This window comes from Gobius niger (genome assembly GCF_951799975.1).
Source record: "Gobius niger genome assembly, chromosome: 5".
Classification (NCBI taxonomy): domain Eukaryota; kingdom Metazoa; phylum Chordata; class Actinopteri; order Gobiiformes; family Gobiidae; genus Gobius; species Gobius niger.
Genome location: NC_136856.1, coordinates 8120308 through 8144225, shown reverse-complemented (window position 1 = coordinate 8144225; position 23918 = coordinate 8120308). Strand labels below are relative to the sequence as shown.

Sequence of the window (23918 nt, the reverse complement as noted above, 5' to 3'; positions counted from 1 at the left end):
TTCTTTAATTGTAACTTAGCCAGCGTTATCACAGGAGGAATATCAAACTGTAGAAAGTTTAAGAAAATTAGGCTTTAAAGTTGTTTTTAACGTGTCTTAAGTGCAATGTTTTTCCAATGGGGTACTAGCAGCTATATGGAGGTACAATGGCGGCCTCTAGTGTCGGCGTCACAAAGCAGAGCGGCCATTGCTTTGGGCACCCCTGACTTAGGTCGTCTATCTGACAGATTTACAGTTTTTGCAAAAATGCCTCAAACAAAACTGGATGGCGACTTGAAAATGTGAAAACAATTCATTTGGAGTATTTTCTCCCCCAATTTAGCCTTGTTTTGGTGCTGATTTTGTACTTTCAGACACAACTCGATACAAAAAAATAGGCTATACCTTCAACAGAACACAGTTTTTGTCATAATGAAAAGCACTTTGGTTGTGCCTTGCTGTATCTAGTGATTTAAAGAATTTACAATTTTACAAAATATTTATTTGACCAAATCTTAACAACAGCCAAACTATGATTGAGAGCAACGTAATGTAACTTTCTGTTTTTAATGTGTTATTCTGGGGTATCGGTGTAGTTTCTCCATCATAAAATGCATGTAATTTCAGCATCACATCGCTACATAATGAAATAGAAATAATTAAAAGTCGTCTATAAACTTCCTGAACCCACGACTTTGCCAGAGCTAAACCCCGGTCGCTGAAGCTCAAACGTGTTGTGGTTAATTTGAGGATTCTCACGGTGTTTTCATGTCATGACACAAAAATACAGTAATATAATAAAATAGCTGCAAAAGGAAAACGGTAAAATGTTGCAGAGCTGGAGTTGTCCTCATGCCTTGTACTTCTCCTTCCCCGTTTCACTAATGACGCAGATGTGCTGAAACAGACAAGAATAGCCACGCATTAATGACATAGGATGACGGTAGTTTTGTTAAATGAAGATAAACCTAGAGGAAGTAATGTTTAGTCAAAAGTTCTTACAATGAAAAGACAGAAAATCTAAAAACTATGACCTTTTTTCTTGTAGTAGAGAAAACCTATTTTTGCCACCATAGAGGATATTGTATATATACTGTGTACAAAGTGAACTAAACTCATATTCATTAGTTATTAGTAAAGTGTTCAAAATTAAGCTAAAATTCAAACCTTTCCTGAAAAGTAGAAATGCACTGATCCAGATTCTTTGCTTCCGATACACATAGTGGGGTTTGAGTATCTGCCAAGATCCGATATCAACCGATACCAAGAGACTTTCTTAAAAGTGTCTTCCTCCGAGTGAAAAAGTGAACGCTCCTCTTATTTTCATTGTGAGATCAATAAAGTATTTTCTTGTCATGATTTTACAGATCAAATATCAATTATATCTATTAATAAACTGATTATTAATAAACATATTTAACAAGGATCACTGGATTTTTGACTACAGCTCACATACAGCTCACATAAAGTGATCTGATCATTACAACTTGTGCATTACAAATATGTTCTATCAGTTATTATTTAACAGCATTTGATAAACTAAAATATAAACACTTGGCCGCTCCTGCAGTGGTTATTTTATTTTATCAGGCTACTTTAGCCTCTCCTCTTCTCCACTATAGCTCCAAACGAGGTGAAGATAGAAGCCACTCTTCCACGTTTTCCCTATTTAAATATGGTTACATGAAGTGTTACACTACAAAAGTAAAATAACACAAAATAAAACAATGTGGATTTTCTAATCGGATAAAAGGGGGAACTATATTGTAAGGCGTAATAATACCAGGGGTAGTTCGACATCGCACGCAGTAATATCTTCACTTTACTGTGTGGACGCCAACGCCATGTAACCATATTTAAATAGGGAAAACGCAAAAGAGCTTGGTATCTTCTATCTTCACCTGGTTTGGAGCTATAGAGGAGAGGAGGAGAGGCTAAATGCTAACGCCCTCAGTGCTGTGTTTACGTGACTTTATTCTTTAAGCGCAGCCATCAACAATACATTTCTGGAGGTTAAATTGATCAAATTCTCCAGGTCTCAGCTTCAAAATGACATCCATATTAACTGAGAGTTAGTTCGTGAAAGTCATATTTTTACAGCAGTGAGAGCCAAAACTGGGATCGGTTCAGTATCGGATATTTGTAGCCGATACCCGATATATTTTTTAGATCTACTCCCTACTGAAAAGTATCATAAAAATTACCTTGTGAAATAATTCCCTGTACCCTCTTCCAAGCGCTCAAATACCCCTTATGGTCCCCGCACCCCTGCTTGTGACACACTGCTCTGATAATTAACAAGGACCATGACGATAAAAAAGAGTTCGATTACGTTTCCTTTAAGTGCTTTGCTTCGCCGTTTGATGGAGCTACAAACAATCATTGCTCTGTCAGTCTGACCAGTGCTGTTCACTTACATTTAAATCTCTAAAGTACTCGTTGTAGTCAAGCGCGTATCCCACCACAAACTTGTCAGGGACTTCAAATCCAACATCTGTGAAAAGATTAAAAAAAAAACGGATTAAACAAATTAAAATATATAAAATAACAAGTTCATCTAATACTGTATTTTCTGCTGGATAAATGTGAACAAAATCATGGCTTAAAATGGCTGAAACAAAGACAGAGTAGTGAGAGACCTGGAGAGCCCTCTACAGGCAAAGGTGGGAATGACAGGTGATAAAACTGAACACGAGCTTTCACTTTTAGGATATGGCATGTCAGAAAAATCAATGGCGCCGATGAACAAACGTGGAGCACAGAACTGTTTAAGACCTGCACGACAATGGCGCTTTAACAGCAGAAGAAATGACCAAATTAAACAGAATTATATGAGCCTGTAAATGCCAGGTATGTTATTGATGAGGGAATGTTTAAAAATTGGAGGTGGGAAACTCTGGGTACCTCACGATTCGATACAATACGCCGATAATCGATATATTGCACATAAATAACCTCACGATTAAAAAAAGATGCTAAAGGTTAGCAGCTAACGTTAGCATCTTTTCACCGTAACCGGTTATATTTAGGTCGTTTATTCATGATAAACACAAACACACGACTGAAACAGCTGTTTTCATTCAGTCGTGTTGTTTAGTTCAAAGACCTGTCTCTGTGGCCGTTTCCCAATTGCCAGGATCCTCGGCGTCTCGACCACTTCGGACGTCATTCGCGTCATCACGGCACCGCCAAGTGGTTCCATTTCACCTGGACCACTCGCCCCCTCGCAGCTCGACTCCTCCGTTTGGCTCATTTACGAAGGATACAGCAGTGGATCCTCCGCTGCCTCGGAGAGCTGAAATTACCCATGATGCACTGCAGCATAGTTTCTTTTTTCTTTTCTCGCAAAACTTTATTAGTTTGAACTCACTTTAAAAAAGTTTTGTTCCACATAAACAGTTTCCTGGCCTCTGTTATTCATAAAACAGTTGTTTTAATGAGCATAGATTGACACGTGACCTGACGCAGCCGCTCGCTCCGGAGGCCGTTCCATTTGAGCTCAAATGCGGCGGAGAGAGGACACTCCGCTACGTTTTGGAGGAGCCGCCACCGAGGACGTCAACGAAGTGGCCAAACAGAGGACGGATCCTCGCAATTGAGAAACAGCCTCTGTCAGGCTCTTCTCCGACTCTCGCAATGCATTGTGGTCTATATTGACCCGTTTAGTGACCATCGATGCTCACTACTTTTCGAGATGCATTGTGGGAAATTTCGAGTGCACTACTTTTCTCTCTCTGGACATTCGGACACCCCTACAACATGTGACCACTATATAGTCACTATATAGGGGATAGTGTGGACTAGGGCTGCAACTAACGATTATTTTGGTAATCGATTAATCGCTTGGCTGTGAATGGTGTATTAAAATTGTATTTTTTCATTTATTTTTACTCACATAAAGCTAAAGTGGCATCTCTTGAGGACATGTTGATGGAGTAAACTTAAACTGTGTTGTAAAGTGTTTTTGTAGTGCCAGTTCTGCTTTATTAATTGGATGAGACAAAGACAGATATCTGTGAAATTTTCAATGTACGAAACTCTACAGACCCTAACTTGAAAAACAAAGGTTTCCATCAAAAATAAAAAATGTTCATGTAATTTTTGCTCTTTTTAAGTCTGTGTTTACTAGAAAACGATTAGTTGTCGATTAATCCATTAGTTGTTTCAGCCCTAGTGTGGACATTCGGATACAGCCAAAATCGATATATTGTCACACTCCTAGTTAAAAGCCCAGTTAACCCTTTCCACTCACAGTCAGGTCTGTAGCCAACGCTTCTCGGTGTCCTCTTCACCAATAAACTGTAGAGGAAAACAAGCATTGATAAAAACACACACAAATATCACTGAAATACTATGTCCGTAAGTCTATAAAACACTATTAAGAAACTCAAAATCAGTCTTACCTTGCGACTTTCACCATTTTGGGATTGTACTGTTTAAGAAGCTGAAGTAACGTCTTCATCGTCTTTCCCGTGTCGATGATGTCCTGCAGGAGCAACATCGGCTTAAATCCAAGTTTCAATCAAGAAGTAATGCAGTAAACGAAACAAAAAGGCTTACCTCGACAATAAGAACATTCTGTAAAGAGGAAAAGAAAGAATATTATCGTCGCAACCAGAGCAAAGAAAAAAACACTAAGCTAAAGTAACTTGGCAGTCTCTCAGCACAACCAAGTAAATCATTGATCAACTCCGCTCAAAGGCTCAATAAAGATATATTTTTAGATATTCTTTTCACAAACCTTTCCCGTTAATGTCGAAAGATCGTCTCCACCGATGACTTTGATTTCACCCGTCGACTGATCGTTCTGCAAAGACAATAACGTCATTTTTATCACAGTAGAGTCTTTCACTGATGCCATGATACCAAACATCAAGTAACGATCAGCTTGTTTTCTTCAGACACTGTGCACTTTTCAAATCAAATAGGAACATAATGACGCTGGTGTATTTTGGCAGGATCAGTTTGTATTTGCAGACTTTATCCACAAATACAAACTTATCTGAAGGTGCTGAGGTTAATTAACTCCAGAGCAGGTGCTGTCGGTGACGTCGTCTATCAACTCACTTTCAACAAACACATTTCGTCTTTCAAATTAGGGCTGCATGATTATCCTTTATCAAATTGAAAATGGAGGCTTTAGCTGCTGTTATAACCTTAACTCATGACATGTTCGCCAATCAGAATTATCGAGCTTCGCTTCCTTTGGCTACTTCCAATCAGAAGACTCGAGATGAATCATGTTTCAGCCGCTGAAAACAAACTCCACGTGCGTCTCGTGCAGCACAAACTATTCTCTTCCAGGGGCGGACTGGGACTGAAAAACAGCCCTGGACTCTGGTCAGCCTGGCCCAAATTAGCGTAAATGTGACACTTCCACAAATACATATGTTAACCTCTGACCCCCCGCCTTAACCGAGAGCATTTTCTCCAGTTCGGCTTTACCCAAATCAAAAGGCTTCTTGACTGGAGAGCAACACTGTAACGCCTCATTTGAAAGTTAAAATCTAGAAAAGTGATGCTAACTTTTTGTCACGTTATCACTGCATTTTTGTCATGTTTTTTCATTACTTTTTTGTGGCTTTTTGGTGTGTTTTTGTCACTTTTTCGTCACCTTTTTGTCACTTTTTCGTCACCTTTTTGTCACTTTTTCGTCACCTTTTTGTCACTTTTTCGTCACCTTTTTGTCACTTTTTCATTGGGTTTTCGGCTCTTCTTTTTCGGTGGGTTTTTTCATGTTATTGTTGTTTTTTTCAGCGCTTTTTTCATGACTTTGTCGTCACGTTTTCGTCACATTTTGTTGTTTTTGTCACTTTTTTGTCACTTTTTTGTTGCGTTTCCAGCACATTTTTGTTTTTGAATGCTTTTCTTTTATGCTTTTAGATTTGGGTAAAGCTCGGTTTCGCCCGGGGGTAAGGGTATAAGGTAAAGTGAGAGGCCAGACCGGTGGCCCTGGAGCCAGTGGCCCTTCTGTGCTCTTCCAGAATGGACATATGGCCAGTCCGCCCCTGTTGTCTTCAAAGAATATTATAGTTTCATCACGGAGCGGGTTGAGGTGGTCAAAAAAAGCCGATCATCTCCTACTCATGGCCTTACAAGCGTAGCATTGTAGCTTATTCGCTTTGTCTAATTAAAACATCTTCATAGAGAGCTTTTTTCTTATGTAAACATGAGGTGGATTTTCATTAAAACAAATCTGCTTTTTGCTGTTTGTGATTTGAAGAACGGGTTCCTGTAGCTGAAAAGGCCTGAAGAAAGCGCGTGAGAGCGACATGTTTATTAGAGACTGATTAAAATGAAGCATGTTTTTCTGATAACTCCTAAAATGCCTCTTTGTCTCTTGCAGATTTATATCTTGTTGCTGCATGAAGCTGCACTGTAATAACTGAGAGTTTTAGACGTTTATTTGGAGCTTAATTTTCAAATGCATGAAAAGCAAAACATTATTTTTTAGGGCTGAAACGACTAATCCGATTATTGAAATAGTCCACAACTATTTTAGTAATCGATGAATCGTTTTCTGGTTCACACAGACTAAAATGGAGCAAAAATGATATAAAATGTAGTATTTTTGATGAAATCCTACTTTGTTTATATAGTTAGGGTCTGTGTACATTTTGTTAATTGTAAATATCATGAATAGCGCCTCCAACAAACATTTCCCTTTAGTTTACTCCATCACATCTTCAAGTGATTAAAAAGAATAGAAAAAATACAATTTTCCTACACCATTCACAGCCAAGCGATTACTCGATTAAAGGGGCTGGAAGCAAGTTCGCCATTTTATACTCACTACTGCCACCTCAGGCCATATGTGTAACTGCACCTTCTATATTAAGCTCGTGCATGTCGGCAATTCGGGCCGAAGTGACACATTTTTGAGTGACAGTACAGGATTTTAGAGGCAGTTGTGGTGAACAGGTCTGAGCTCATTCTACACATTAGAACATGGCTGGAACATGTAGGGGGAGGAAAATACTTAATTTTAACATTTTTAAACTCCTTATAGTCCCTTTAATCGTAAAAATAATCGATAGATTAATCGATTACAAAATATCCGTCAGTTGCAGCCCTATTATTTTTCATGCATTTGAAAAATATTGCTGCATGAAAATATTAAAATCGCAATGTGATTTGGGCCACGGACAAGTGGAAGAAAGTGGATGGAAAATCACAAATCTCAATCACAATTCAGTTATATTTCAAATGTCAGAAAACTGAATACACAAGTAGAACCAACTAGATAGATCAATGATCTACCCTAAGGAAATTACATGTAAGCGTGCTTTGAATATGAAATGCTAAATATAATGAAGTATTGAGTTTACATAGTAGCTCACAGGGGCGGACTGGCCATATGTCCATTCTGGAAGAGCACAGAAGGGCCACTGGTTTTAGGGCCACCGGTCCCGCCTTAACAGAGCTTTACCCAAATCTACAAGCTAAAAAGAAAAGCATCAAAATAGCGGGAAAAAGGTGATGAAAAGTCAACTAAAACATGAGAAAAACACGGACAAAAAAACTACAAAAACGTGAGAAAAACACAACAAAAAATGATAGAAAAAATATGACAAAAATGTGGCGACGTGACGAAAAGTTTCCATCACTTTTGTAGGTCTTAGCTTTCAAATGAGGCGTTACATTGTTGATCTCCAGTCGAAAAGCTTTTAGATTTGGGTAAAGCCCAGTATAAAAAAATATGAATCTAAAAGGAATTCCGTGAAGTATGGTGCACCACAAGGTTCAATTTTGGGACCATTATTATTTATTTTTTATATTAATGATTTTGCTTCTGTTTCTACGACCACCTTTCCCGCTCTTTTGCTGATGATACCAATAAAAAAATAATAATAAAAAGCAGAACTGGGGAAAATGCACTCGTTAATGTTAAGGCGGGTGGTTAGAGGTTAAAATATGTATTTGTGGAAGTGCAACAACTATGCTGATTTGGGCCAGACTGGTCAGAGTCCAGGGCTGGTAGCTCATTAGTAGGGTTTACTGTATTAACCCTGTAGGGAGTGTATCCTCTGTAATCAAGGTTTATTATGCAGGAAGCAGCACATTTAATTCCTTTTGATCCCACCTTAAATACAATATATTGAAAGCCACAAACACAAGCAATTCAAGTAAGCAGCATTTCTAAAGATTCTACTAAAGAGGAATGTTACAGTTTTATTGTTCGAAAGGTAATTGGAGAATATGGACAACTTTTGGGCAAAAAATCCGCTGCAAAACTGCCAATGAAAATATCAGCACGACATTTAGCTGAATGCATTTTGAACCATGATTAACTTGAGCAAGGTCATCGATTGTACGAGGAGAAAAAAACCTAAATGTAGTCGTGTGATGTATTTACGTAGTAGCTCTTGAGGCGTATGAAGTCCACGGTCATCGGGATGGACCTGTCGCTGTTCCGGTTCAGGGCCTTGATGAAGTCGAGCAGATCGGCGAAGAACTTGTACCCGCCTTTGAGCACGCACAGAGCGACGATGTGGTGGCCGCCCATCTCCTTCATGATCTCCCGCGCCAACCTCTCCGTCCTGCGCAGGAGAGAGAGGGCGAAATGTTACCAGACAACTGCGCCGTCATCCCAGAGTCTTCTCCAAAAACACCTACAAGCCACGTTCGCAGATATGCTGTAAAAGTCGCTGTGTATAATCAATTCCCCAAAATGACAAAAGAAAATATAAGCAATCTCTCAGTCATCCAGGAGTATTCTTTCTTTTGTTTCTCTTGATATCAAATAAAAAGACTAAAGGTCGACTGATATGGGTTTTTCTAAGGCCGATGCCGATATGCACGGCTAGGGCTGGGCACCGTTAAACGGTTTTTTTTTCGGTGCTAATTTTCGGTACTTTTTCTCTCCAAACGTCAATAAATGATCCACAGTGAGTCTAAAAAAGCCTGAACTCATGAGCAGCTTCAGCGCAAATGCAGAAGCAAAGCAAAGCTGTAACTTACTCACACTTCAGTCATTATCAGAGATGGCAGAGCCGCGGACTGAGCCTGGACTGAATAAGAAACTAGACTAGACTTAGACAAATAGAAAAGAAGTGACAACACGATATGACAACGACAAACGCATCGGCTTTAGCTTTAGCCCCTGGAGCGTTTGGGATGAGATTGTTTCTGCATTAGCCATGTTTGGAACAGTTATGGTGCATTGTCAGTGACAGAGTGAGCGCTCTCACTATGTAACAGATCTTTGACGTGTGTGGAGCTTTCACTGTCGAACAGCTCAGTGTGTTTAGAAAAGTTTATCTTCAGTAAACGGTCCAGATGTGGATCTGGTCTGTTCCTGCAGCTCAGGAGGTAATAATGTCCTTTCTCTCTTTTTAATCACGGCTTTAGTCGGAATTCTGCTCAAAACATGAAGTTACAGGTGACGCTGCTGCTCCTGTTTTCTGATGTGCCGTGTTTGTGCCGCTGTGCTGTTTGTTTTCCTGAACGACACTTTTTATACACATTAATTTAACTCAATTAAAATAACAAAGGTATTGGAAAAAGTACCGTTAAGGCACCGGTACCGAAAAGCAGGTATCGTTAAAGTAGTGGTATCGATAAAAAACGAACGGTACCCAGCCAGTTTTAGCAGATTGTCCTCGAATATTTTTAACGACCCACTGATGCACTCATCTTTAATCCTGCTTTGTATTTTTGGACGATTATTCCAAATTTCTCGTCTACAATCCTGTATATGAAGCTTCTAATCTGTAAAATGTGTTGAATTGTGACAGCAGGGGGCGCTTTATAGGAGCATTAGGCTGATTTATTAAAAAACATTCCTGTCCTGGCTTTCTCTGGGTGAAAAAGGGAATGGTCCCCTTTTCTCCAGTGTGACATCAATATACAGTATGATGGGATTTTTGGCTCTTTTTGGTGAACCGGATCATTTGGATCGGCTCACCAAAAAGAGCCGGCTACTCCCTCGACTACTCCCAGCACAAAACAGTGAATTGAAAAGTGATTTTGGCTTATAGTGGTGTTGTTTTGTCTTCAATAATCCACGTTGATTATTTGAGATGGTAGAGCCATTGTTTATTATAGCAACACATGAACTTTTAAAGCTGGCAGTAGTTACGTAATGTACTCTTTTATTTACAGTCAAAATCCTTAGTGCTTCTCCCCAGTCCCTCTGCTGCCTGTAGCTCCGCCCCTGGTCCTGCAGCAGCCTGAGAGAGGGACACAGACTCCAGATATCACTGAAGTCCAAACTTTAGCCAGGACTTCTGTTGTACTTCTGCTTTAGCTGCTTTTGCAACGGGCTCAAACACATGAGCGGTAAAGGCCAACATTGCGACGCATCGCCGCTCTTTTCACTCCACAAACCCAGCGTAACTTTATCTAACCATAAAACCCAAAATATGTGGCGGATCTTTCTCATTTAAGAAGTGGCTAAAAGCTAGATATGTACTGACTACATTTATGGATTAGTTTAAGTTTGTAGAGATCTTGATTTTGTGTAAACAGCAGGTTCATTCCTGGCGGACGGGGCTGCAGCTGCAGATGTTTTACCTCCTGTCTCCCTCTCCCCGATCCCATTCATTCTCTTACTCTTTTCTTTTCTTTTTTAGCATTTGCCTTTTTCTATCTATTTTCTCTAATGTAGCATGAGCGGTGCACGTAGAGCTTTATGAACATGCAATCTTAAAAAAAAAAAAAAAACGGCTCACAGGTGAGACTCTCATCGTTCACTTGAAAGAGCCGGCTCTTTGTACCGACTCGTTCGCGACCGACCCATCACTACAATACAGTCTTCATTTGTGCTTGAAAACGAGATGTTACAGATCATTTATCAATTATATATTAATAAACTAATGTAAAAACATTAGACAAGGAACACTAAATATCCCTGGCAACATGTTTATATTAATGCAACATAAATTTAAACATCCGCACAGTAAAGTGAAGATATCACTGCGCGGATTTCGAACTACTCCTGGTATTATTACACCTTACAATAAAGTTCCCCTTTTTATCTGCTTAGAAAATCCACATTGTTTAATTTTGTGTATCTATACTTGGATCGTGCAACACTTCATGTACGCATATTTAAATAGGGAAAACGTGGAAGAGCTTGGTAGCTTCCATCTTCACCTCGTTTGGAGCTATAGAGGAGAGGAGGCTAAATGCTAACGAACAAATGAACTAAGCTAAGGTAAGAACATATCTCAGCATGTAAAAATGGCGGCCGATTCCTTTAAGCCATTCATCAAAACATAGTCAGATTTGGAATGTTTTGCACCTGAAATTATTATCAATGCAAGTAACATTTTTCAGTGGGGATCCAGAGTTGGTGGTCTGGTGTTATTGAGGATCACGATCTGAAAAACGTGTGAACCTCCAGCTCTAGTGCACCGTATTATTTGCACAAACGGAGGAATGAGGGTCAACATTAAAAACCAAACTGAATGTCAACTTTTAAGCTTTCAGTCAAAACAACTTCAGTTTGTCCCAGGACACTCGGGGTTTGACAGAGCGAGGTTCAGTTTTGTGTGACTCAGCAGAAGTTTCCATTTCCTTCTCTCTGCGTCAGCGCCCACAAAGGCTCAAAAAAAGGGTTCCACCAGACGCCGCTGAAGCCTGATCTGAAACACTGTTGTTCAGTAGTGACTTGGTTTCAGATGGAGCTGTAATTTACAATCAGAGGTAAATATCGAAGAGGAATATTTTGCAGTGGTGTCCGAATGTCCAGAATTTTTTTATCCCACAGTGTATCTTGTAAAGTAGTGAGCAGCAATAGTCACGAGACATCGCAAGAGTTGGAGGAGAACAGCCGAAAACAACACGAATGAATGAAGACTGAGAGACATAATAATATTGTAATCGTGTGTTGCCTATTGTTTATGAATAAACCACTTAAATATAAACTGTTAAAGGGATGTTTCAGGATTTTTGACATAGGGCCTCATTTCCTAGTTATCCAGAGTGTTGCTGATTTCTGGAGATATTTTTTTGTAATTTATGCAGTTGTTATATTTGAAGAGTTTCGTGGCGCTAGGCTAATGCAAGGCTAGTGCATTTCTATGGTATCAGCTAGCCTGCATTAAAAACAGTGTGACCCGCTCCACAGAGCACCTGAGGCAAATCACTTATAACACCAGACTAACCATATAAATGTCTGTGTCCATAGAGTAATGTTTGGAATATAACTGACCTTTTATCACATGAATGATCGCATTTTGAGGGACTATTTTCTGGCAGATCACTCCGCCGCTGCGTAGCTTATACCAGTGTTAATTTTGACAACATATTTTAATTTAGTTTTAGTCTTTTGACAAAAATGTAATTCGACTTTAGTCTAGTTTTAGTCGACTAAAATTGCAAGTAAACTTAATCGACTAAATTTAAGACTAATTTAGTCGACTTTGCATTTATAATATTCATTATAATCATATTTAATCTTGTTCCTCTGCTTCATGGAGCTGCTCCACATGAACAAAGCTCAGAGCTGATCATTTGGCAGAGAATTTACATGATCTGAGGCTCTTTCAGACGGTCAATAGTTTGATTTTAGTTTCTCCTTTTCATTTTTATTTAGTCTTATTTTAGTCGACGAAAATATCTGGACATTTTAGTCATAGTTTTAGTCTCATGAGAAACTTTTAATTTAGTTTTAGTCCAATTTTAGTGGTCAAAAATATCACTTTGACTAAAATGAAGACTAAATATTTTAGTCGACGAAATTAACACTGGCTTATACAACCACAAAGCTGATGCTGCTCAAATATAAGTTATTTTAAATGCAAAATGGTTAAAATGATTCTATGGACACAGACATTTATATGGTTAGTCTGGTGTTATAAGTGATTTGCCTCAGGTGCTCTGTGGAGCGGGTCACACTGTTTTTAATGCAGGCTAGCTGATACCATAGAAATGCACTAGCCTAGCGCCACGAAACTCTTCAAATATAAGAACTGCATGAATTACAAAAAAAAATATCTCCAGAAATCAGCAACACTCTGGATAACTTGGAAATGAGGCCCTATGTCAAAAATCCTGAAATATCCCTTTAACGTGAAAACTTGCTACGGTTAGCCGCTTACCATTAGCTTGACGCCAGTACCGTCTCCACTAAGGATTTTTTTTATTTATTATTATTTTAAATACAGTAAAAACAAATAGTACTGCATTTTTACAGCCACAGTTAAAGCACTCGGACTGATTTCCAAACACAGACTCAACAAAAACAGCTTCTCTTTCACTGTTTTGACGCTCCTGTGTGTTTGTTGTGGTTCCTGCCAGGACTGTGGTACATTCTGTCCCGGGAAAGTGAACATGCTCACGGGTGCACACATGCGGTTGTTTGGGCAGTGAGAGTTTAAAGAGGGAGCCCACCTGTCCTGTATGAGTCCATGTGGGATGTAGACCCGCTCGAGGTCCGCGGCGTAGTGCTTTGGTATGCAGAAGAGGTCCAGGTCATAGCCCTGCTCGTCGTCACTGATCTGCAAATACAACCAGAGAGGAAACTGTGGGTTATGAGCAAAATGTCAGAGCGGGACGGGGTTTGGGACGTATTTGTTGATTCGAATATCTCTTGGGCAAAACACTTCACCCTCCTTGCCTCCAGTGTCTGCGACGTACATTGGTGTACGAATGAGAATGTGAATGGGTGAGTGGTTCCTTGCTGTAAAGTGCCTAAGGTGGAAAAGCAAAGCACTATATAAGTTAAGATCATTTACCCTGAGCTGAATCAAGGTCAGGGGCCTCTAGACTCTCACATTTATCACATTATGTTTCTACTTCTGCAAGATATTATGTTTGATTATTGAAGTTTTGTTGTGAATGATTAAAGGAATAGGCCACCGTTTTTACATACAGAGATATGCTCTTACCTCACTTTAGCCGAGTTAATATATCCCCGTCTGGTCTTTGTCCGTGCGCTCTGTCAGGCAAACGGAGCACATACGCAGCCTCTCCCACATGTCACATAGCTCCAAAAAAGCTCACGATAGAAGCTACCAAGCTCTTCCACGTGTTCCCTATTTAAATAAAGTTACGTGAAGTGTTTTCATGCGAAGTATATTTACACAGAAATGTAACATGTCGATTTTATAAGCAGATAAAAAGGGGGACTATATTGTGAGGCGTAATGATACGAGGAGCACAGCGTCCGCGCAGTAACTCCTAAAGGTTATTGACGGAAGTGAGCGGGGGAAGTCTTTAGGAGTTACTGCACGGACATTTTACTCCTCGTATCATTACGCCTCACAATATAGTCCCCCTTTTTATCTGCTTATAAAATCGACATGCTACATTTCTGTGTAAATATACTTCGCATGAAAACACTTCACGTAACTTTATTTAAATAGGGAACACATGGAAGAGCTTGGTAGCTTCTATTGTGAGCTTTTTTGGAGCTATATGACATGTGGGAGAGGCTGCGTATGTGCTCCGTTTGCCTGGCAGAGCGCACGGACAAAGACCAGACGGGGATATATTAACTCGGCTAAAGTGAGGTAAGAGCATATCTCAGTATGTAAAAACGGTGGCCTATTCCTTTAAAGAGGGGGTATTATGCCTTTTTCAATCACATAGCACCAGTCTATATCACACTACAATGTTGACCAAACCTTCTGTTGGTCTGTAAATGCAGTAAATTAGAATAACTGCCTTGTATAAAATTGCTCTCTCAAAATGGCTGTAGTGAATGTCTTGAAATAGGCCTCTGTCTCTTTAAGAACCTCTGACTCTTTCAGACACGCCCCCTCCACCTGCTGTCTGTGGCATCAGTGGGGAGGGGGTTCTGCTGAGGAGCAGTGGTTGGTTACTCGGCTGGTGACGAAAGCTCGGAGGCGTCTCCAGGAGGTGGGGGCGTTCCTAGGAGGACTCAGGCAAACATATCCCTAAAATGGCCGCCATCAGAGTTTTTACAGATTACTCAAAAATACGTGAATGTGCCAAGGCAACACTTCAGGCAGGTTTTCAATGAGGGAACGACATAATAACATGATGTAAAGCTTGAAAAAGTGGATTTTGCATAATACCCCCCCTTTAATAAATCCTTTTCATAGTCCCTCTGGGGGTCATACAAGTGTTAATGGGATGATTGGAGGGTCTTTCATCTCCCCCTGGTGTCTCTGGCCAGAAAACCACAATTGCAACTCTGCTGCCTACGGGTCTGAGCTACCAATACACATTAATGGAATCATGAAGAAGAAGCTAACAGGCTAACGGAGAATGCTAACTGCGAGCTAGCGCCACTTAAACAGTATTTACTGCCAAGTTTGAGTGAAAAAAAATATTATTATATATTATATAACTGGATGTACAATATCCCTCTCTCGCTTTGTCTTTTCTGTCAGCGTAGTATTTACTCTCCAAGAGAATTAATACGTTTAAAAATCGCAACTCGCTACGACCCCTGCAGTTGCGCTCATGGCCTCTAGGGACAAGACTCACTTAGTACTGCTTTAAAATCATCACATCTGACTGACAAAAGCCTGCATGTTCAGAAACTGCTACAATTTCTGTTTATTTGTTGTATTTTAATGCTTTGAGGGCACCGTATCTTCATCTTCAGAACGTGCCGGGGACTCCGAGGAGAAAACCACTGGTGGAAATTAAATTACAAATAGGTTAAAGGCAAATTATGTAATCTAAGTGGCAGTGGTTTCCTTGTGGGTCGTGACTCCCATGTTCAAGACTCCTGCTCTAGATTGTGCGTTACATAACACGGGCCACAACAGGGCCGTCATCTCGAACAGGGCAAGAGGACAGTGAGTCAAGGCTGGAGCAGTTTCACAACAAGTCCTGTAAACCTGGAGGATTCAGGTTATGATAATGTCGCTCTAAAATCTACATTAACATCTACAGCAGCTACAGTTCAAAGTAACATAATGTACTGTGCACCAGACCCTGGGAGCCGCAGAAGTCGTAAAGCAGAAGTGAGTGAAAGTGGCGTGCCCCTGAACTCGGACAGTAACGAGTGTCATGTGACGGAGGGAGAGGGCAGCAGCCTCAGCGGAAAGATAAGACCGACTACAGAGGTTTAACAAGCGAGAAAGTATGTCAGGAGAGCAGCCCAGCGCGGCTCTCCTTCAAAATCACATAAAAGTACAACAATGGCAAGATAAGAAAACCTTTCATCCTCCCACAGTGGGGAAACAGACAGATAGGAATCAAATAGGGAAAAGGACAATGTAAAAAAAAAAAAAGAATCAACAATAGAAGCTTAATAATACAAAATCGAATCTAAAAAACATAAAACAAAGACAACACCGGGATCAAACCAGGTCTAAAGAAAGAAGCAACCACTTATCAAACTGTTAAAACAAACACAAATATTACAAGAATTTCTGATGTTTAGGATTAAGTTTCAAGGTTAGCAGGTTCTATATGCAACAAGAAGAATTCATGGAGACACAATCACTCAACTTTGACTTGTTTCCTGGTCATTTCCAGTCTTTATTCAGGGTTAAGGTCGGAGCTGTGATTATTATGACATGAAGTAATATGACAGGTGTGTGACTTGGCTGTTATCATGAATTATCACCATGTTATTATACTATTTAGGCATCATCCTAGTTCCATCCTGTAAACGTGCCACTGTGCTGCTGTTAAAGGGATGTTTCAGGATTTTTGACATAGGGCTTAATTTCGTAGTTATCCAGAGTGTTGTTGATTTCTGGAGATATTTTTTGTAATTCATGCAGTTCTTATATTTGAAGAGTTTTGTGGTGATAGGCTAGTGCATTTCTATGGTATCAACAGTGTGACCCGCTCCACAGAGCACCTGAGGCAAATCACTTATAACACCAGACTAACCATAGAAATGTCTGTGTCCATAGAGTAATTTTTGGGATATAACTGACCTGCATCACATGAATGATCGCATTTTGAGGGACTATTTTCTAGCAGATCACTCCGCCGCTGCGCAGCTTATACAACCACGAAGCTGATGCTGCTCAAATATAAGGTATTTTAAATGCAAAATGGTTAAAATTACTCTATCGACTCAGACATTCATTATCATTATAAGTGATTTGCTTCAGGTGCTCTGTGGAGTGTGTAAGACTGTTTTTAATGCAATGTTATCAGTCACCTTGAGTCTCTCTCTCTAAAACCAAAAAATCAGGTTAGAAATCTAGGAGTGATCATGGACTCAGACCTGAACTTAAACAGCCACATCAAAGCAACAACATCAGCAGCTTTTTCCCATCTGAAAAACATCGCTAAGATCAGAGGAATAGTGTCAAAACCAGACTTAGAGAGACTTATCCATGTCTCTAGCAGGTTAGACTACTGTAACGGCTGCTCACTGGCCTCTCTAAACGAGCTGTCTGAGCTGCAGAACATCCAGAACGCTGCTGCTCGAGTCCTGACAAGAACCAAGAAACACGGCCATATTAGTCCAGTGCTCCGGTCTCTGCACTGGCTTCCTGTCACTCAGAGAATAGACTTTAAAACAGCTCTGTTTGTTACAAGTCTTTTCATGGTTTAGCACCAAAGTCCATCTCTGACATGTCAGAGCCGTATGAACCATCTCGGGCCCTGAGAACTTCAGGGAGGGGTCTCCTGGTGGCTCCCAGAGTCAGGACTAAACACGGTGAGACTGCGTTTCAGTTTCATGCAGCTAAAATCTGGAACAGTCTTCATGAGGATGTGAGACAGGCCTCAACTCTGACAATATCAAATCCAGACTGAAAACAGTTCTTTTTGCCCATTCATATGACTGAAAGTACTTTATCTTTATCTGCACTTGTCTTTAACTGTAATTGATTAATTTTATGTTGATGTTTTTATTAATTTTATCTGTTTTCTTGAACTTTCTTTTCAACTGTGAAGCACTTTGAATTGCCTTGTGTATGAATTGTGCTCTACAAATAAACTTGCCTTGCCTTTAATGCAAGCTAGCTGACGCTATAAAAATGTGCTAGCCTAGCGCCACGAAACTCTTCAAATATAAGAACTGCATGAATTACAAAAAAAAAATATCTCCAGAAATCAGCAACACTCTGGATAACTAGGAAATGAGGCCCTATGTCAAAAATCCTGAAATATCCCTTTAATGTTAAAGTAAAGTCAACCAATCTTAAGTAATTTGACATTTATCTATTTCAAATTGTACAAGTTTTAAGCCATGACATGAGAATATAAGTACCCGTTACAGATTACAGCAACAATGTGGAAGGACATCTGCCCAGACAGATGGTGAACTATACAATCTGTAACTCCCAAAAGGATTCAGAACTTGTTTGGTCTAAACAACAACGACAAACCAGCAGCAGATCCTCTTTGTGTGGGAACAGTTTAGCAAAAGCAACAACAGACTCAACAAACTGGTCTGGGGTCGCTGTAAAGTCGACCTTGCGGTTTGGGGGATAAGTCAAGTTCACGTTAGACAATGTTTAACTGAATAAACATTTTCACAAGGGATTAAAACTTACTAGGTTTGTGCGAGCACCCAGACTCACACCCAGTTTCCTTTTGTTTCTTATGAAAATATTTAATCGATCGCAGTTGAGATTAGATATGCATGTTAACGGGGCATATTGAGAGAATTTGAGCAAATACCGAAACAATTTAATTATTGTGAACATCTTTAGTCTTTGAGGTTTGTGAAAGCGCGATAACGAACGGAAACAGACACTTTTATGAGTAGCTTTAGTTACAACCGCATGTCATGGTCTCCTTGGTGACGCTCTGTAAACAAACGCACTGCTTTGTCTCCGATCAGAGGCTGGACACGGACGCTTCCATCTCAGTGCTTCTATTTAGTCATTAAGGGGTCCTTGTTTTGAACAGTATATGACATTTTGATCATAATAACACAAGAAAATCTTATCTTTTGTTTTACAGACAGATGAAATGAGGGGGTCTGCATATAGTTCAGGATTTAATGAGTTCTCTGGGGAGATACAGGCTGTAATTTGAATCTTCCCATGTGCTGACAGAGAAGTGTTAAGCCACGACAGCCAGTTTAACGCCAGCTATTGCACTGGAGTGGAAACGCACAACTCACAACCTCTGGGAGAAAAAAACCTACAGACAGAATTTGTATAGTTTATGGTAAATAAATAAATAGACACAACTTTTCTACCTTTATCAGGCCCAAAGCGCTTTATAGCAAGGAACCAGTCACCTATTCACCCCCTCATTCATACACCAGTGTGCGCAGACACTGGAGGCAAGTAGGGTGAAGTGTCTTGCCCAACAGTGTTAATTTTGACAACATATTTTAATTTAGTTTTAGTCTAAGCCTTTTGACTAAAATGCAAGTTAATTTTAGTCGAGATTTAGTCAAAAAAATCGTTTCAATTTTAGTCTAGTTTTCGTCGACTAAAATTGCAAGTAAATTTAGTCGACTAAATTTAAGATGAATTTAGTCGACTTTGCAATGATAATATTCATTATAATCATATTTAATCTTGTTCCTCTAAGCTTGTATTGGAGTATATCCCACTTGACTTTCTAACATGCCTGGTTCATGTTAAGACAGATATATTTTATCTCATTTGGAAACCTTTTTTGGACTATACTGACGAACCTGTGTCCACCATTCTCTCCCGTGCATTAGTCAACCTCTAAATAGACTGTACATGTATGTGTGCGTGTGTGTATGTATATGCATATGTATGTGTGTGTGTATCTGTGCATGTATGTATACATATGTATGCATACTTTTTATTTTATTTTTCTTCAATATGTAAGCTCCCCCCTTGCTGTGTTGCTGAGCAGCTGTGTGTTGTGTTATGAAAATGAAAATTAATGAAAAATATTTTGGAAAGAAAAAAAAAATCTCGTTCCTCTGCTTCATGGAGCTGCTCCACATGAACAAAGCTCAGAGCTGATCCTTTGGCAGAGAATTTACATGATCTGAGGCTCTTTCAGACGCTCAATAGAAGTTTGGATGATTTTAGTCTCTCCTTTTCATTTTTATTTAGTCTTATTTTAGTCGACTAAAATATCTGGACATTTTAGTCATAGTTTTAGTCTCATGAAAAACTTTTAATTTAGTTTTAGTCCAATTTTAGTCGTCAAAAATTTCACTTTGACTAAAATTAAGACTAAATATTTTAGTCGACGAAATTAACACTGTTGCCCAAGGACAGTGTGCGTTTGCAGGAGCTGGGATGCGCCACTGTCGCCCCTACGTATTGTGTATAAATGGAGCAGTTGGTGCAGAAAAGACAAGTTTTCTAGTGGCTTTCCTTGAGAGTTTTATTTTTAAACTATTGCAGACAACTACTTACCTTTTACAATCTTTTTGTAACACAATGTGGATTTGTTTAAAGGGACTATACAGAGTTTAAAAATGTTAAAATTATGTACTTTCCTCCCCCTACATGTTCCAGCCATGTCTGAATGTGTAGAATGAGCCCAGTCCTGTTCAACTGCCTGTAAAATCCTGCACTGAAAAACTTTAAAAAAACAAACTTAAAAACTTGTTACTTCGGGTCCGGATTGCCGTCATGCACGAGCTCAATATAGAAGGTGCAGTTACACGTATGACCTGAGGTGGCAGCAGTGAGTATAAAATGGCCAACTTGCATCTAGTCTCTAAGGGAAAAAAAATAAAAAAGGGCAAGTCATTTATGAATAATAGAAAACCAGATTATAGCCTTGGGCAAATTCCTATAGGCAGGTCGTTATGACAAACTACGCTGCACACAGACTATACACAGGTATGTACAGGTGACAACAGTACAGGCGGGTAAGGACAGGTACAGGACACAAAACTAGCACATCACAGTTTATGTAACAAGTCCAGATAATATGATAACTTGACCCTAATCCGCGCAGTAATTATTATTACGCCTTACAATATAGTCCCCCCTTTTATCCGCTTAGAAAATCCACATTGTTTAATTTTGTGTCATTATACTTTGTAGTGGAACACTTCACATAACCATATTTTAGGGATGCACCGATACCACTTTTTCTAAAACCGATACGAGTACGAGTACTTGGATTTAAGTACTCGCCGATACCGAATACCGATACGAGTACAAGGCATTTTCTTCAACATTCTTACTTTTTTCACAGCAGATTTGTTTGTAATTAGTAAATTTACTGATTTGCTACACATTTAAGAGCAGTTATATTAGAATTGTGCTGATGCCATTTATTTATTTATTTTAATTTTCATTCAGTTTATTTTTAAATTTTTATTGCACTGTCCATTATAGACGAAAAGCCCATGTCCAAAAGCTCCCCAATGCCTGTGCTTTATTCATATATTTTTATTTAACAATAGTATTGAGATGGTCTCTTTTCGTCTTTACTTCAGCTCCGTGTGGATTTTCTCGTGTGTTTTGTAGCAACTTAGCGAGTAGCTACAGCGTTTTCATTGTTCTGCTGCAGCTCATTTTCGCTCAATATGGACATGCTATATGTCTTTACGTTGCATTTTCTGAGGACTTTTTAGTCGCTGGGTTAGTTTTTCAGATGAATAAACCTCTGGGCATAAAACGGCGTCAGAATGGCCAAAATTGCGCTAGCCGCGAGTTAGCAACGTTAGCCTGTATGTTGTAAACACTGCAGACGCTGCAGCACGAACAACATTAAGCTCTGGTTAAATCCAGCACAGACTCTGATTTAGAGAGCGCAGTCTGTAATAAAGTCAGCTCTATGTGGAATATTGTATTTGCACTAAAGAATTCTCCAGTTTGTTGCTTCTTCTCTCCTCAGCTGAGAGGTGCGCCTCGTAGGTGCGCTGGCCGCACGTCAAATGGTATCGGTTTCTGGTATCGGGACCTCATGAATGAGTACGAGTATGAGTACAAGCATGTGGTATCGGCCCGATACCCGATACTGGTATCGGTATCGGTGCATCCCTACCATATTTAAATAGGGAAAACGTGGAAGAGCTTGGTAGCTTCTATCTTCACCTCGGTTGGAGCTATAGAGGAGAGGAGGAGAGGCTAAACGCTAACGCCGTCTGTGCTATGTCTACGTGACTAAGGGCACGCGTGAAGATCAGACAGGTCCTAAAGAACTCGTCTAAGCTCAGGTAAGAACATATCTCAGTATGTAAAAACGGTGGCCTATTCCTTTAAGAACATACACTTTTCTTGCTACCAGCACTTCAATCCTTTTTAAGATCTGCCATAAAACTCACTTTCTCCGCAGGGACATCACTAAGGTTATCTTATCTCAAATGTTTGCAGAGAGAGATAAACACACCAAAGGATGCAGAGGAATCGTGTGGCAGGGGTCACTACTTGTGCATAGCATCAGACAGGGGTTGTTCCTCTTCTACTCGGAAAATGCTGCAGCTGAATTTCTCCTGAATGCCCTTAATTTTGCCATGTGATCAATTTGTAGCCACAACAACCGAGCCTTAGGGTGCAACTGGCATTTAGACTAATAGCAAACAAGTCATATCTAATTATTACTTTCCCGTTGGCTTGTAATGAATTAGTACAACAAAATAAAGTTTAAAAAAAATCACAATGCAACATGACTTATGAGCTTACGTAACAGAATGATTCATCCCTGTATGCCAGTGTAGTATAGTAGGCACGATATTTTCTTTTTATATAAACTAGAATGCCTATTAACCCTTTAACTCCCACCTGAATCGAGCACATTTTCTCCAGTTTGGCTTTACCCCAGTCCAAAAGCTTCTGGAAAAAAGATGTGAATATAGCAACAAAACTGAGGCGAAAACAATGATGGAAATGTGACAAAGTAGTGACGAAATATTGATGAAAAAGTGGCAAAAATGTCACAAAAATGTCACAAGAAATTGACAAAAAAATGATGAAAAATGACCAAAAAATGTGACAAAAATTTGATAAAAATTTGACAAAAAAACTACAACATTTTTACAAATAAAATGACCCCAAAAAAAGGACAAAAATGTGATAAAAAAATGGACGAAAAAATTACAAAAATTTGACAAAAAAGACAAAAATGTGTTAAAAATTGGACAAAAAAATGACAGAAATGTGACAAAAAAATAACAAAAATTTGACAAAAAAATAACAAAAATGTGATAAAAATTTGACAAAAAAAATACAAAAAATTTGACAAAAAAAATGACAAATTTGTGATTAAAAAATGGACGAAAAAATGACAAAAGATTTATAAAATTTTGACCATAAAATGACAAAAAATTGATTTTAAAAAATTGAAGAAAAGACAAAAATGTGACAAAAAAATTACAAAAATATGACAAACATTTGATAAAAATTTGACCAAAAATGACCAAAAAAGGATTTTTAAAAAATGAAGAAAAAATGACAAATGTGACAAACAAATGACAAAAATGTGACAAAAAATGACCAAAAAAAAGTTACAAAAATGAGTTGAACACCCAACAAAAAAAGGAAAAAGATCCTCTCGGTTCAGGCGGGAGTTAAGAGGTTAATGCAATAATCCACCCATGACTAGTTTTTCCTCTATAAAAGCCTATTAGATGTGATCTATTCAACAAGGCATCTCTTAACTCGAGTCAAACTAGCACATTGTACATTATACCTTATTTGATTTTCAGACACTTTTCATCCAGTCACGTACACAAAACACGTGTTAAGTCTGTTTCAGGGGCCGCGCATCGAAACGCATTGTCACTCAACAAAACGTGCTCTCTGCAAGTTTTTAGCCATTTCATGAATTTCGCGATCACACATGAGGAAATCGTGATGATTTTGAGACAGAATATATCACTGCGAGGGGCTGCGTAGAAAGAATTGCCCGCCTACGTATTTGTTTATTTCACAATTGTCCCGCTATTTGTGTAAATGTACAGTTACTGTAACTCACCACAACACAGGAGCTGGACGTCGCCATGTCGTTTGCGTGACCTCAACCGCGAGAATCACACGGAAAAGGCAAAACAAAAGGGAGGCGAGGGAGAAAACGCTTCCGTAGATCTTTTACCCTTGTGACTGCTGTAGACACATGGAAAATGCTAGCTGTCGGGGAGGGAGAGGATGAGAGGGTTTTTCCGGGGCTGCCAAGTCGTGCGTGCGTGCTGCTGCTGCTGTTGT

The 23918-nt window shown here is 39.3% G+C and overlaps 1 protein-coding gene across 2 annotated transcripts; it reads right to left on the bottom strand.

The window, feature by feature from the left end:
* Positions 1-548: 548 nt before the first annotated feature.
* On the bottom strand, positions 549-23918 carry hprt1 (hypoxanthine phosphoribosyltransferase 1). 2 transcript variants are annotated; one of them, XM_079556290.1, is made up of 9 exons: positions 23692-23918; positions 13318-13424; positions 8336-8519; positions 4721-4786; positions 4540-4557; positions 4383-4465; positions 4232-4278; positions 2397-2473; positions 549-877 (listed from the first exon to the last, which is right to left on the bottom strand). In XM_079556290.1, the coding sequence occupies exons 1-9, from the start codon at positions 23716-23718 to the stop codon at positions 830-832; spliced, it is 657 nt and encodes a 218-aa protein (XP_079412416.1). In that variant the 5' UTR covers positions 23719-23918; the 3' UTR covers positions 549-829. The 2 variants fall into 2 exon arrangements, with proteins under 2 accessions (XP_079412416.1, XP_079412415.1); XM_079556289.1 differs by lacking the exon at positions 4540-4557 and having other exon boundaries at positions 4383-4483.